Source organism: Eubalaena glacialis, chromosome 8 (genome assembly GCF_028564815.1).
Source record: "Eubalaena glacialis isolate mEubGla1 chromosome 8, mEubGla1.1.hap2.+ XY, whole genome shotgun sequence".
NCBI lineage: Eukaryota > Metazoa > Chordata > Mammalia > Artiodactyla > Balaenidae > Eubalaena > Eubalaena glacialis.
Window position 1 is genome coordinate 7,446,575 of NC_083723.1, and position 16,407 is coordinate 7,462,981.

Here is a 16,407-nt window from a genome sequence, read left to right on the forward strand (position 1 = left end):
TGTCTCTAAGAGACTCACTTTTGAGATCCAATGACACAAACTTGTGAAAGTAGAAGATTGGAGAAAGATATTACATGCAAATAACTACCAAGAGAGAATGGCAGTGGCTATACTAATTTCAGACAAAATAGGCTTTAAATTGAAAACAGTTACAAGAGACAGAGAAGGACATCACATGTTAACAAACATTTCAATACAGCAAGAAGATATAATAATTATAAGCATTTATGCACCCAATGTCAGACCATCAAAATATATGAGACAAAAACTGACAGAATTGGAGGGGAAAATAGTTCTACAATAATAGTTGTAGATTCCAATACCCCACTCAGAATAATGGGTAGAACAACCAGACAGAAGATAAATGAGGAAATAGAGGACTTCAACAACACAATAAACAAAGTGTATCTAATAGACATATACAGAACACTCCTCGCAATAACAACAACAGCATACCTATTCTGCTTAAGTGCATATGGGACCTTTTCCTGGATAGACCATAAGTAGGACCAGAGTGGTTTTTAAAAGATAGATATCACACAATGTATATTCTCTGACCACAGTGAGATGAAATTAGAAATCAATAACATAAACTGGAAAATTCACAAAATTGTGGAGGCTAAACAACGTCCTTTTAAACAACCAATGGATCAAAGATGAAATCACAAGGAAATCGGAAAATAGTTAAGAAGAGATGAATGAAAATGTAAACACACCATATTAACACTTATGGGCTGCATCAAAAGTGGTACTAAGGTGGAAATTTATAATTATAAATGCTTACATTAAAAACAAGAAACATCTCATATAAACAACCTAACTTTACAACCTTAAGTTGTACTAGGACAAGAAGAACAAACTAAATGCAAAGCTACCGCAAGGAAGGAAGTAATAAAGATTAGAGCAGAGATCAATGAAATAGAGAATAGAAAAAGAATAGAGAAAATCAGTGACCCAAAATTTAGTTCTTTGAAAAGATCAACAAAATTGACAAACCTTTTGTTAAGTGGACTAAGAAAAAATTAGGGAAGACTCAAATTACTAAAATCAGAAATGAAAGTGGGGAGACTTCCCTGGTGGTCCAGTGGTTAAGAATCTGCCTTCCAGTGCCAGGGACATGGGTTCGATCCCTGGTCGTGGAACTAAGATCCCACATGCCATGAGGCAACTAATCCCGAGCGCTCTAGAGCCCGCGTGCCACAACTAGAGAGCCCACATGCTGCAACTACTGAGCCTGTGTGCTCTGGAGCCCATGCGCCACAACTACTGAGCCCTCGCGCTCTGGAGCCTGTGTGCCACAACTAGAGAGAAGCCCGCGCACTGCAATGAAAGATCCCACATGCTGCAGCAAAGATCCTGCCTGCCACAACTAAGACCCAATGCAGCCAAATAAATAAATAAATAAATAAATAATTTTTAAAAAAGAAATGAAAGTGGGGACATTACTACTGATTCAACAGAAATAAAGAATAGAGTACTGCGAACAATCATATGCCCCCAAATTGGATAACCGTAGGTAAAACAGACAAGTTCCTCGAAACTTAAAACCTACAAAGAAGTAGAAAATCTGAAGAGACCTAACCTACCAAGACTAAATCTCAAAAAAATAGAAAGTTTGAATAGATCTTACCTCCAAGACTAAATCACAAAGAAATATAAAATCTGAATAGTAAGGAGATTGAATTAGAAATAATAATATTAAAAAACCCTTGCAACAAAGAAGAGCCCTGGTCCTGATGGATTCACTGGTGAATTCTACCAAACATTTAAAGAAGAACTAATACTAACCTTTTTCAAACTTTTGCAAAAAATTGAAGAGGAGGGAACACTTCCTAACTCATTGTATAAGACCAGTGTTGCCCTGATACCAAAGCCAGACAAAAACAGTAGAAGAAAACTACAGAACACTATCTCTTGTGCTCACTGATGCAAAAATCCTTAACAAAATACTAACAAATATGTATTCAGAAGCATATTAAAAGGCTTATACTCCAAGTAAGAGGTGAACAGAGAAGGGAAGAGGGTATACTGAGAAGTAGCTGCAGTTAGAGCTATTGGGAGGAGAGCCAGAGAAAGAGTATATCAAAACTATGAGGAAATTCAAAAAAGACTGGGCTTAGGTAAATAGTGGGAATACACCAAGGAATGAATGACCATTTTCAGGAAGAGTCACTATCCTGGCATGCATGCCAATGAGTTTGGATGAGGATGTAGTGATGTTGCCTTTGCTGGAACAGGCTGTTTGGGCTCCCTGATGGCCACATCTGTTGCTTTTAAAACTTATGTAGATCAGACATGTAGAGCTGCTGAGGAATTTGCCAATAATTATTTTTGGATAATGGACTAAAGATGGGCACTAATCAGACTGTAAATGGACAACTTCACTTTAATATGGAGTGGCAATATTAATTTGGGGGGGATGTTGCCTTCTAGTGATTTCCAAGTCAGTATGTTATATTGCCAATCAGTTCATGAGCAAGTTACCTAGACCCAAACTACAGTTCTTGTGACCAGTGGAACTGTGAAGTTTGATGACAACAAACACTACTTCAACCAGATCTTGCTGTCAACTGCTCAGTCCACTCCAGAAAACTCTGTGTCAAAGATTACGAGTAATTGCTTCCATTTTCAAGATTGGGCTAGTTGCTAAAGGGGGCAAAAGTCCATTGCCCTTTTGGTCTATTCCAGCTACAGGAATTTATGTGAATTAATTCTTTTAATTGTAGAAGCATTATGAACTACTATGTGCTGAAACTAAATTTCTTTAATTTTTAAAATTCCTAGCAGCCTCTTTTTTAGGAGCTGCCATTTTGAATTGTGTCACTAAAAGCTTTAATGCTAGTTTTTGCACACCTTATATATATTATACTAATGACATTCTTAAACATATGATCTCTGTAGTAACAGTGTGAACCCAGCCTATCACAGAAATGAAACCCTTCTATAATACTATCTATGAGATATTAGCACAACTTAAGTCTCTGAGAGGAAGTGAGTTTTTAAAACGTTGTTGTTAGTAGGTTAATTTTGTAGTAAAACACTTGCCTATTTCCAGTAAACAACAGTAATGCTGTTTTAATATGTGGCTTTTCCAAATCAGTTCAATGAAAACAATACTTATTGATTTAGGTTTGCATAACTACTTTGACATGTAGTGTAGTGTAGTGTAGGAATCACATGTAGTGATGTTCAGTGGTCTTTTTCATGTTAAGCAATGTCTTTTATGTTAGCCAGTTTTCTTATGGAGTGAATAGATCCACTAAAGCGGTCCAAAATATTCTTGGTTGATACCTGAATATTTGATACATTTGGTGACTTAAAAGCAAAGCTTCTTAAAAATATTTTTCTTAACAACTCCAGGTCTATAAATTTAGCTAATTAATGGTGATAAGACTAATAAATTAATGGGAGAATGAGGAATGAAAAATGTAGAGATCCAGGGTTGGAGCCAAAAGTAAGGACAGGTGGCCAAATGGTAAGTTTTTAGTACCTGTTTTTCTACCTTATAAAAATGTAGCCTATTTTACAGTGTATATATGTATATGTATAGCTGATTCACTTTGTTATACAGCAGAAACTAACATACCATTGTAAAGCAATTATATTCCAATAGAGATGTTAAAAAAAAGATTTTAAAAAATGTAGCCTATTTTAAATCACTAAGGTAATATGTTTACTTGCCAAATAATCATGAGTGCCACTTTGTTCTAAGAATGATTTTTAAAGGTTTTTCCACTTCACCTCATACTTATCACCAATATATGTCTAAATTTATTCAAGAAATTATGGAGGTAAAATGTCAGCAGTAAGCCTAATCCTACAAAATTTGGAAACAAAGCCATTACTATGTCTTTGTGACACCATAACTTCTAAGCCTTCCATGTGAACTTTAGGTCAGAAGTCTCTTGTGTACTATGCATCCTTCAAATAAGTGATTTCCCTCTATTTTAGTCATTTAATGTTAAAATTATTTAATTTTGTTGTTCTTCCATATGACATTGAGCAAATAGAGCTGTTTTAAAACATATGTTTGTTAGGTGACTGACTCTTTGTCTTTTTTGAGAAAAAATAGAGAATAGCAGATCATTATAAACCTATAAACTTCAAAAGGACAAGTTGATTAATTTTATGTCTCAACATCTAAAGATAAATAAGCCTAACTTTAGTTTTTGATTAAATTTTAGACATCTTTTCTATTCTTTATTTTTTTAATGTTTTAAAGCTAGATGTGCCTGTTTTGTTTCTACATTGCAACTCAAAACTAATGTTTCTTATCACTTAATTTAAAACTAGTAATTCATTTACTCTTGCCCCAATCTACACACTATATTTCTGATATAATAATGAAAGAAAATTAAATAAGAGAAGGCGGTGGAACTGAAATTTAGACCACACCTTCCTATATTACTGATCAAACATTCACTGTATCCTACTCAAAATGCGCTTATTCTTATTTTGGATTGACTTTTTAAAATTACGCTTAGAAATCATCAGACTGCCCAAACACTGCCCTTTCCTATGTTTAAGAACAGTCTCAAAACTTCATTTAACTATCAACAACTGAATTAAATAGTGTATACTATTCATTAGCTGTTGTATGTTCTAAGGCTTGTATATGAATTGTATATACCAAATTATTTATTAATTTTAAATGACTAGAACCACTCATATGGACTAGATTGTATTCTTTACATGCTCATATTTTTGTAACTTGAAAAGGTAAAATAATATTTGCTTTGTGCCAAGTTTTCTCAAAAGGAAAAGGATTATATACCATGACCAAGTCGGATTTATCCCCAGAATTTAAGGATGGTTCAACATAGGAAAACCAATCATTGTAATACATTACATTAACAGTAGAAAGGGAAAAAAACCACATGATTATCTCAACTGTTGCATAAAAGCATTTTACACGATTTAACAGCTTTTTATGATAAAAAAACACACAACAAACTATGAATAGAAGGAATACCTCAACATAATAAAAGCTGTATATGAAAACCCCACAGTGAACATCTTTCACTCAAAGGTGAAAGTCTGAAAGCTTTTCCTCTAAGATCAGGAACAAGATAAAAAGGTCCACTTTCACCATTTCTATTTAACATAGTCTTGGGAATTCTAACCAGAGCAGTTAGGCAAGAAAAGGAAATGAAAGGCATCCAAATTGGAAAGGAAGAAGTAAAATGATCTCTGTACACAAATGATATCATCTTATAGGTAGAAAACTCTAAAGATTCCACACACATACACAAATTGTTAGAACTTATAAACAATTTCAGTAGAGTCACAGGATACAAAATCAACACAAAAAGTCAGTTGCATTTCTATACACTAACAGTGAACCAAAAGGAAATTAAGAAAACAATTCCATTTACATTAGCATCAAAAAGAATAAAATACTTAGTAATACTTAGGAAGCAAGGAGGTGAAAGGCATGTACAATGAAAACTACAAAACATTGCTAAAAGAAATTAAAGAATGCATAAACAAATGGAAAGACATTCCATGTTCACATTGGAAATCTTAATATTGTTAAGATTATCAATATTACCAAAGAAATCTACCATTTCAATGAAGTCGTTATCAAAATCCCAGTGACAGTTTTTGCACAAATGGAAAAACCCGTTCTAAAATACATATAGAATCTCACGGGACACTGAATATCCAAAACTATCTTGAAAAAGAACAAAGCTAGAGGACTTCCCATCCTGATTTCACAACTTAGTATTAAGCCATAGTAGTCAAAACAGTGTAATACTGGCAAAAGACCTACATATATAGACTACCCGAATAGAATAGAGAGCTCGGAAGTAACCCTCACATAAACAGTCAAATGATTTTCAACAAGGGGGCAAAGACTATTCAATGGAGAAAGGACAGGCTTTTCATGAAATGGTGCTGAGAAAACTGGATATCCACATGTGAAAATGATGTTAGACCCTCACACCATATGCAAAAATAAGCTCATGTATGAGCTTGTGCTGCTGTATCAAAATACTACAGACTGGGTAGCTAAACAATGTAAATTTAATTTTCTCACACTTCTGGAGCCTGGGAAGTCCAAGATTAAGGTGTCAATAGAGTTGGTGTCTGGTGAAGGCCTTCCTCCTGCATTGCAGATGACTGCCTTTTGCTGTGTGCTCATCTGGCCTTTCCTCAGTACATATGGAGAGAGGGTGGAGGGGGCACTCTGATTTCTTTTCCTCTTCTTATAAGGTCATTAATCCTGTAGGATTAGGAGCCCACCCTTATGACCTCATTTAACCTTAATTACCTCTTAAAGATCCATCTCCAAATACGCTCACATTGGGGGTTAGGGCTTAAATATGAATTTGGGGGGAACACAATTCAACCTACAGCAATTCAAAATGGATCCATGACCTAAATATAAGACCTAAAACTATACAACTCTTAGAATATAGGGCAAAAGCTTCATGACATTGGATCTGGCATTGATTTATTGGGTATGACACCAAAAAATCACAAACACAACAACAAAAAAATAAAAATAGACAAATTGGATTTCATGAAAATTTAAAAACTTTGTGCATCAAAAGACATCAACAAAGTAAAAAGGAAACTCCAAAATGGGAGAAAATATTTGAAAATCAAATATTAATCAGAGATTAATATGAATATATAAAGAACTCCTGAAACTAAACAAGGGAACAAACAACCTGATTAAAAAGTGGGCAAAGGACTTGAATAGGCATTTCTCTAAGGAAGATACACAAATGGCTGATAAGCACATGAAAAGATGTTCAACATCACTAGTTATTCAGCAAATGCAAATTGAAACTAAAGTGAGATACCCCCTCGCACCTGTTAGAATGACTGCTATCAAAAAAACAGTAAATAACAAGTGTCAGTGAGGATGAGGAAAAATTGGAATTGTGCACTGGTGGTGAGAATGTAAAATGGTACAACCACTGGGGAAAAGAGAATGGTGGTTCCTCAAAGAATTAAACATAGACTTACCATTTAATCCAGCAATTCCACTTCTGGGTATTTACTCAAAATAATTGAAAGAGGGTCTGGAAGAAATATTTGTACACGCATGTTTATAGCAACGTTACTCACAATACTCAAGAGGTCGAAACCAGCTAAGTGTACAGTGGTGGATGAATGGATAAGCAAAATGTGGTATATGCATTCAATGGAATAGTATTCAACCTTAAAAAGGAAGAAAATTCTGACATATACTACAAAATGGATGAAACTTGAGGACATTATGCTAAGTGAAATAAGCCAATCACAAAAAGACAAATAATGTATGATTCTACTTATATGAAGTACTTAGAATAGACAAAATCATAGAGACAGAAAGTAGAATGATGGTTGCCAGCAGCTAGGGGGAGGGTGGAATGGGGAGTTATTGTTTAATTAGTACAGAATTTCAGTCTTGCAAGATGAAAAGAGTTCTGGAGATGGGTCATGGTGATGGTGGCACAACAATATGAATATACTTAACACCATTGAACTGTACACTTAAAAATAGTTAATATGGTAAATTTTATGTGTATTTCATCACAGTAAAAAAAAAAAAAAAAAAAAAGACAATTGAGCCCATGATCACAGCAAACTTAACCTTTCGTCTTGACAGTTTTGACAGCCTTGTAAGTAATGGGCTCAAAAATCAAATCCAAGACCTGTACTAGAGTCTAAATACATTTGTATCCCGAAGTGCTATGGCCCTAGATTAAGTGGCAACATGAAGTAACTCTTCTAAATTTCAACCTAGGTTTGTACTACTGGGTGGTCTGGGGGGGACCTCAAACCTTGAATTTGGTGGAGATAATTCTAAACTGATAATACTTCCAGATGCTTAACAGAAGCAAATGCAGATCCTCTGTGGGGGACAGTGTGGTCATCTAAGGCCTCAAGTTAGTTAATTTTTAAAGCATGATAACTGGTACCATGGTGAGAAGTAGCAAAACCAAAAGATAATCAAAACAGACTTTAAGCACTGGAATTACAAAAAATGAATTATCAGGAGCAGAGGTCCAGAAGGAAGTAGAAATCTCTCTATTGCTTAAGGCCTTGCCCTTTTGGAAGAAATACTATTTTTCAAAATTATAAGATCCTTGTTCACCAGTGTTTTTATTCCTTCTCCTTAAAAATATGCAGAGTTTATAAAAATTGATAAGGAAAAGGCCCAATGGAAAAAGCAGGTGAAAGATATGAATAACAATTTACATTGGAGGAAATCCAATGACTAAAGACAGTTTGAAAAGATTCCCAGCCTCACTGGTGATCACGGAAAATGAAATTGAAAACAACAAAGGGATATTCTTTTTCATTTAGCCAATAACCATAATACTTCAGAGCAGGGCCTCAGATGCTTCTGATGGGAGTGTGGATTGCTCCATTCTTTGGGAAGAAAAGCCTGAAAATAGACATTAAGATGAAAAATACACATGTTCTTTGAAATTTCATTTTGGGGGATATATCTTGTGGAAATAAAGCATACACAAACACACAAACAAACACATATTTTCCACAGGCATGTTTCTAGGGGCATAAATATATACACAATTAACAACTGAAAGCTACTTGAATGCCAATCAATAGAATGTTTGTACCTCTTTACTATGGATTATTTATTATGCAGTTATTAAAAAGATGAATTATATTTGTTATGGTAACCTGTGATCAGCGATCTTTGATATTACTATTTTAATTGTTTTGCGGTGCCGCAAACCACTCCCATATAAGACGGTGAACTTAATCAATGAATGTTGTGTGTGTTCTGACTGCTTGACTTATCAGCTGTACCGTCATCTCTGTCCCTCTCCTCAGGCCTCTCTATTCCCTGAGGCAAAACAATATTGAAATTGGCCAATTAATAACCTAAATGGCCTCTAAGTGTTCAAGTGAAAGAAGGAGTTGCATGTCTCTCACTTTAAGTCAAAAGCTAGAAATGATTACGCTTAGTGAGGGAGGCATGTCAAAATCCAAGATAGGCTGAAAGCGAGGCCTCTTGCACCAGTTAGCCAAGTTGTGAATGCAAAGAATACTTTCTTTTTTTCTTTTGTTTAATATGCAACTAATATGTGATTACTATAGAAAAATTAGAAAATAAGTAAAACAAATCATCTAATTCTTTTGCATGAAAATGTTAACCTTTTTAATATCTTTCCAGATTTTTTCTATATAAACCTATGTACTTTTTAAAGCAGCTTATTGAGAGACATTTCTCACACCATGCAATTAATGCATTAATGTGTACAATTCAGTGGTTTTTAGTATATTCACAAGATTATGAAAATTACCACAACCAATTTTAGAACATTTTCATGACTCCAAAAAAGAAACCCCAATTAGCAAGTATCCCCCCATTTACTCATAACCACCACCCTCAGTCCTGGACAACCACTAATCTTTCTATCTCTCTCTATTTACCTATTCTGGCCATTTCATATAAATGGAATTATACAATATATGGTCTTTTGTGACTGGATTAATTCATTTAGCATGTTTTCAAGCTTCATCCATGTTGTAGCATGTGTCATACTTTTTTTAAATTGCCAAATAATATTCCGATGAAGAGTGGCCCCCGCTTGCCGCAACTAGAGAAAGCCCTCGCACAGAAACGAAGACCCAACACAGCCAAAAAATAAATAAATTAATTAAAAAAAAAAAAAAAGATACAATATAAAGGAAGACAATCTGCTGAGTATTAAAAATCATCTCAATATGAACTCTTTGCAGCTAGCACAGAATTAATTAGCTATCAAATCCAAACCACACCAAGGTAAGCTTGGCTGATGGAAGCCAGGAGTCAATAATGGGGGGAAAATATAAGTTCCTCAGTGCAAAAGATCTGAATAGTGTTTTGGAGCATTTCCCTGGCTGGTACAAGCAGTACTAAAAAATCTTTTTGGCAAGGGAGAAAAATAAATACAAATGGAATGCTACATTTTTTAAATCAGCAGACTGTCCCAGGAATGATAAAGGTATCAATAAAGTAGCAAGGGGATAACTTTAAAACATTATTTGCTGTGGGCTCAGAAAAACATTCAAAATGGATTGATTTAAAGGTGTCACATTAGCTATGTCCAGGCGTTTAGGTTTAAGGGAAGTAAAATTAAAAGAGGACACTTTTTTTTCCCCAAGTTAAGGAGAATCTCTTTAAAACCAAGCATATTGCTAAATGGCAACATTATACTTGGTAAACAATAACTGGCAACAAAATAAGTTTAAATGCTGTAATATTCTGCCCAAACCAGTCCCAGATACTGTTTAATAACCAAGATGCAAACTAATTTTGTTGTAACAAGCCTAGACCAGTTCTATCAAATGTGTCCTTGGTTAACTATCTAGTTTCATTTAACGTTTTGAAAGTTCATTTGACAGCCACTCAAGTCCCTCATGCAGACCGGTTCCTTGTGTAGCACAAGTGGCTTAAACATACCATGTTCTGTTACGAAGAGACTGAAGACCTAATTTATCCGTCATTTCCCTAATGGCCGTAGCATTTGGCAAATCCTGTTTGTTTGCAAAAAGCAGCCACGCTGCATCTCGCAACTCATCCTCCTGAAGCATTTTCTGCAGCTCTTCTCTTCCTTCCTGAATTCTTTCACGATCATTGCTATCTACCACAAAAATAAGACCCTGGGTATTTTGGAAGTAATGCCTCCAGAGAGGCCTAATTTTACCTTGACCATCAACATCCCATACTGTGAAACAAATGTTCTTATATTCTACTGTTTCCACATTAAAACCAGTGGTAGGAATGGTGGTGACTATCTCTCCTAACTTCAGTTTATACAGAATGGTCATCTTGCCAGCAGCATCCAATCCAACCATCAAAATACACATCTGCTTCCTGCCGAAGAGATGGGAGAAGAGGGAGAAGAAGGTGAGGCCCATGGTGGTAGTGGCACTTGCGATGGGCAGGAGCAGAAGGGGTTTAGGGAGTCCCTGGGCCTTCTTTCACGCTGCTGGCAAACTCAGGGAGGAAAGAGGAGCTGAGGGTGGCAAGCACAGCCCGCTAACCGGTGTGTAGGCTGGAGCTGCCCTCCAGGACAGGAATTAGTGGGGTGATGACCTGCTCGACGACTGGCGGGGCAGCTCTGGCTCTGGTGTTAAATCTTCAGCTGTGCCATGTCACATGGCAGCCACGGCGACTCCGGCAGCAGCCCGGCCCCTCCAACGTGGAAAGAATCGCGTCACCGCCACCCCCTCCCCCTCCCCTAGTTTTAAAAAGTTAGGTTGTTTCCAGTGATTTTGCAATTATACAAAATACCTTGATGAACCTCTTGGTACATAAATCTATTTGCCCATGTCTGATCATTTCATGAAAGAAAAAAGCTTTTGAACTCTTTTTCTGGCACTCCAGTTATGTTTCTGTTGCTAAAAATTCTTTCAGCTTTGTTGCCATACATGGTAGTTTTCTCTCTGAACTCTAAATTTCTGTTTGAGCCTTATAATGATTTTATTAAAGATTCCTTTTATCCTTAAAAAATATTTAATAGGCTTAGTATCGGAAGTGAACAAGTAAAGCTTCCTAGGCTAAGACTCAGTTTCTTTACAGTTTTTTCTTGTAGTTGATTTCTAATATTATAGCGTTGTGGTCGGAAAAAGATGATTGATATGATTTCAATTTTCTTAAATTTACTGAAGCTCACTTTGTGGCCCAGCATGTGATCAATCCTGGAGAATGTTACACATACACTTGAGAAGAATGTGTATTCTGCTGTTTTGGATGGAATGCTCTATAAATATCCATTTAGTCCATCTGGTCTAATGTGTCATTTAAGGCCTGTGTTTCCTTATTGATTTTCTGTCTGAATCATCTGTCCATTGAGGAAAGTAGGGTGTTAGAGTCCTCCACTATTATATATATTGTTACTGTTGATTTCTCCTTTTATGGTTGTTAGTATTTGCCTTATAAATTAAGGTGCTCCTATGTTGGGTGCATATATATTTCCAATTGTTATATCTTCTTGGATTGATTTCTAGATCATTATGTAGTGTCCTTTTTGTCTCTTGTAACAGTCTTTATTTTAAAGTCTATTTTGTCTGATATGAGTATTGCTACTCCAGGTTTCTTTTGATTTCCATTGGCATGGAATACATTTTTCCACCCCCTCACTTTCAGTCTGTATGTGTCCCTTGATCTAAAGTGGGTCTCTTATAAACAGCATATGTACGGGTCTTGTTTTTGTATCCATTCAGCCAGTCTATGTCTTTTGGTTGGAGCATTTAATCCATTTACGTTTAAGGTAATTATCAATATGTATGTTCTTATTGCCATTTTGTTAATTGTTTTGGATTTGTTTTTGTGTTTTTTCTTCCCTTCCTCTTTCATTCTCTTCTCTTGTGATTCGATAACTAACTTTAGTGTTGTGTTTGGATTGCTTTTTCTTTTTTGTGTGCGTATCTATTGTAGATTTTCAGTTTGCTGTTCCCATGAGGTTTTGATATAGACGTCTGTATATAAACAACAATATAGATCATTTTAAGTTGCTAGTCTTTTCATTTCAAATGCATTTCCAATATCCTGCATTTGTGCTCTCCTCTTCTCACAATTGCTGATTTTGATATCATATTTGTGTGCAGATGATTTCCTACCTTTACTGTATGTTTGCCTTTACCAGTGAGCTTTTCATTCATAATTTTCTTGTTTCTAGTTGTGGTCTTTTCTTTTCCACCTAGAGAAGTTCCTTTAGCACTTGTTGCAAAGCTGGATGGTGGTGCTGAATTCTCTTAGCTTTTGCTTGTCTGTAAAGCTTTTGATTTCTATGTTGAATCTGAATGACAGCCCTGTTGGGTAGAGTATTCTTGGTATATTGTGCCACTCCCTTCTGGCCTGCAGAGTTTCTGCTGAGAAATCACCTGACAACCTTATGGGAGTTCCCTTGTATATTGTTTGGTGCTTTTCCCTTGTTGCTTTTAATATTTTTTCTTTGCCTTTAATTTTTGTCAGTTTGATTACTGTCTGTCTCAGTGTGTTCCTCCTTGGGTTTATCCTGCCTGGGACTCTCTGCACTTCCTGGACTTGGGTGACTGTTTCCTTTCCCATGTTAGGGAAGTTTTCAGCTATTATCTGTTCAAATATTTTCTCAGGCCCTTTCTCTCTCTCTTCTCCTTCTGGGACCCCTATAATGCAAATGTTGGTGCATTTCATGTTTTCCCAGAGGTCTCTTAGACTGCTCTCATTTCTTTTCATTCTTTTCTCTTTATTCTGTTCTGTGGCAGTGATTTCCACCATGCTGCCTTCCATGTCACTTATCTGTTCTTCTGCCTCTGTTATTCTGCTATTGATTCCTTCTAGTGTATTATTCATTTCAGTTATTGTATTGTTCATCTCTGTTTGTTTTTTCTTTAGTTCTTCTAGGTCTTTGTTAAACATTTCTTGCATCTTCTTGATCTGTGCCTCCATTCTTTTTCTGAGATCTTGGATCATCTTTACTATCATTACTCTGAATTTTTTTCAGGTAAATTGCCTATCTCCACTTCACTTAGTTGTTCTTTTGGGGTTTTATCTTGTTCCTTTATCTGGGACATATTCCTCTGTCATCTCATTTTTTCTCATTTTTGTGATTGCGGATTTGTTCCACAGGCTGCAGTGTTTTAGTTCTTCAAGCTTCTGCTGTCTGCCCCCTGGTGGATGAGGCTGTCTAAGAGGCTTATGCAGGCTTCCTGGTGGGAGGGACTGGTAGCTCCCCACTGGTGGATGGAGCTGGGTCTGGTCCCTCTGGTGGGCAGGGTCGTGTCTGGGTGTGTGTTCATTATTGGGCAGCTGTGTACTCAGGAAGACTTTAGGCAGCCTGTCTGCTGATGCGTGGGGCTGTGTTCTCACCCTGTTGGTAGTTTGGCTTGAGGCATCCCAGCCCTGGAGGCTTCAGGCTGTTGGGTGGGGCCAGGTCTTGGTGAGAAAATGGCACCCTCCTAGAGGGCACACACCAATGAGTACTCACCAGAACTACTGCTGCTAGTGGCCTTGTCCCCACAGTGAGCCACAGCAGCCCCCCCCACCTCTGCAGCAGACCCTCCAATACTAGCAAGTAGGTCTGGCCCAGTCTCTTATGATGTCACTGCTGTTTTCCCTGGGTCCTGGCGCACATGAGACCCTGTGTGCACACTCCAAGAGTGGAGTTTCTGTTCCCCCCAGTCCTGTGGAATTCCTGCAGTCAAACCCCACTCACCTTCAAAGCCAGACTCACTGAGGGCTCCTCCTCCCATTGCCAGACCCCCAGGCTGGAGAGCCTGAAGTGGAGCTCAGAACTTTCACTCCTATAGGAGAACTTCTGTGGTATAATTATTTTCCTGTTTGTGGGTCGCCCACCTAGTGTGTATGGGGTTTGATTTTATTGCAGTCTTGCTCCTCCTACTGCTTAGTGGCTTCTTCTTTTTTAAAAAAATTATTTATTTATTTGTTTATTTGGCTGCACTGTGTCTTAGTTGCAGCACACGGGATCTTCGTTTCTGCGTGCGGGATCTTTAGTTGCAGCATGTGGGATCTTTTAGTTGTGGCATGCAGGATCTAGTTCCCTGACCAGGGATCAAACCTGAGCCCCCTGCATTGGGAGCACAAAGTCTTTTTTTTTTTTTTTTAACATCTTTATTGGAGTATAATTGCTCTACCATGGTGTGTTAGTTTCTGCTGTATAACAAAGTGAATCAGCTATATGTACACATATATCCCCATATCTCCTCCCTCTTGTGTCTCCCTCCCACCCTCCCTATCCCATCCCTCTAGGTGGTCACAAAGCACTGAGCTGATCTCCCTGTGCTATGTGGCTGCTTCCCACTAGCTATCGATTTTACATTTGGTAGCGTATATATGTCCATGCCACTCTCTCACTTCGTCCCAGCTTACGCTTCCCCCTCCTCATGTCCTCAACTGCTGGACCACCAGGGAAGTCCCTGTGACTTCTTTGTTTTTGGATGTAGGGTATCTTTTCTGGTAGGCTGCAGTGTTTTTATTTGTTTTGTTGATTGTTGTTCAGCAGTCAATTGTGATTTTGATGTTTCCATAAGAAGAAGTGAGCTCATGTCCTTCTACTCCGCCATCTTGTCTCCTCCTCCTCCTCCAAGAGATACTTTCTTGAAGGAAATTAAAAGTGCTACTCCAGTGAACACACGAATGAAACAGCCTTATTGCTGATATGGAGATGGTTTTAGTGGTCTGGATAGAAAATCAAATCAGCCACAACATCGCCTTAAGCCAACTAAACCAGAGCAAGGTCCTGACTCTCTTAAATTCTATGAAGGCTGAGAGAGGTGAGGAAGCTGCAGAAGAAAAAGTTGCAACTAGCAGAGGTTGGTTCATGATATTTAAGAGAATAAGCCATCTTCATAACTTCAAAGAGCAAGGTAAGGCAGCAAGTGCTGATGCAGAAGCTGCAGCATCTTACCCAGAAGATCTAGCTAAGATAATTAATGAAGGTGGCTACACTAAATAACAAATGAATCAGTGTAGATGAAACCGCCTTATATTGGAAGAAGTTGCCATCTAGGACTTTTAAGCTAGAGAGGAGAAGTCAATTCCTGCTTCAAAGCTTCAAAGGACAGGCTGATGTTCTTGTTGGGGGCTAATGCAGCTGGTGACTTTAGGTTGAACCCAATGCTTATTTACCATTCTGAAAATCCTAGGGCCTTTAAGAATTTTGCTAAATCAACTTTGCCTATGCCCTATAAACAAAACAACAAAGCCTGCATGACAGCACGTCTATTGACAACAGGTCTACTGAATATCTTAAGCCCACTGTTGAGAACTACAGCTCAGAAAAAATGATTTCTTTCAAAATATTACTTCTCATCCTGGTCACCCAAGAACTCTAGTGTAGATGTATAATGAGATTCATATTATTTTCATGCCTGCTAACACAATATCCATCCTGCAGCCCATGGATCAAGGAGTCATTTTGACTTTCAAGTCTTATTAAGAAGTACATTTCATAAGGCTATAGCTGCCATAGAAATTCCTCTGATAGATATGGGTAAAGTAAATTGCAAACCTTCTGGAAAGGATTCACCATTCTAGATGCCATTAAGAACATTTGTGATTCATGGGAAGAGCTCAGAATATCAACATTAACAGGGGTTTGGAAGAACTTGATTCTAACCCTCATGATGAGTTTGAGGGGTTAAAGACTTTAGTGGAGGAAGTAACGGCGGATGTGTTATAAACAGCAAGAGAACTAGAATTAGAACTGGAGCCTGAAGATGTGACTGAATTGTTGCAATCTCATGATAAAACTTTAACAGATGAGGAGTTGCTTCTTATGAATGAGCAAAGAAAATGCTTCTTTGAGGTAGGGTCTATTTGTGGTGAAGACTCTGAAGATTGTTGAAATGACAACAAAAGATTTAGAATGTTGCATAAACTTAGTTGATAAAGCAGCAGCAGGGTTTGAGAGGAATGATTCCAATTTTGAAAAAAGTTCTACTGTGGAT

At 37.2% G+C, this 16,407-nt stretch overlaps 2 protein-coding genes and 1 pseudogene across 2 annotated transcripts in view; 2 read left to right on the forward strand and 1 right to left on the reverse strand.

The window, feature by feature from the left end:
* URGCP (upregulator of cell proliferation) overlaps positions 1–16,407 on the forward strand; it is a 97,821-nt gene that overhangs the window by 21,099 nt on the left and 60,315 nt on the right. The gene's annotated exons all lie outside the window — the stretch shown is intronic.
* Positions 2,255–2,650, forward strand: LOC133097052 (NTF2-related export protein 2-like; annotated as a pseudogene).
* On the reverse strand, positions 10,375–10,872 carry LOC133096718 (ADP-ribosylation factor 4-like). Its single transcript, XM_061198343.1, has one exon. The coding sequence runs from the start codon at positions 10,870–10,872 to the stop codon at positions 10,405–10,407; it is 468 nt and encodes a 155-aa protein (XP_061054326.1). The 3' UTR covers positions 10,375–10,404.

Coding starts and splice junctions, on each gene's coding strand:
- LOC133096718 (XM_061198343.1), bottom strand. CDS start 10,872: ATGGGCCTCACCTTCTTCTCCCTCTTCTCCCATCTCTTCGGCAGGAAG.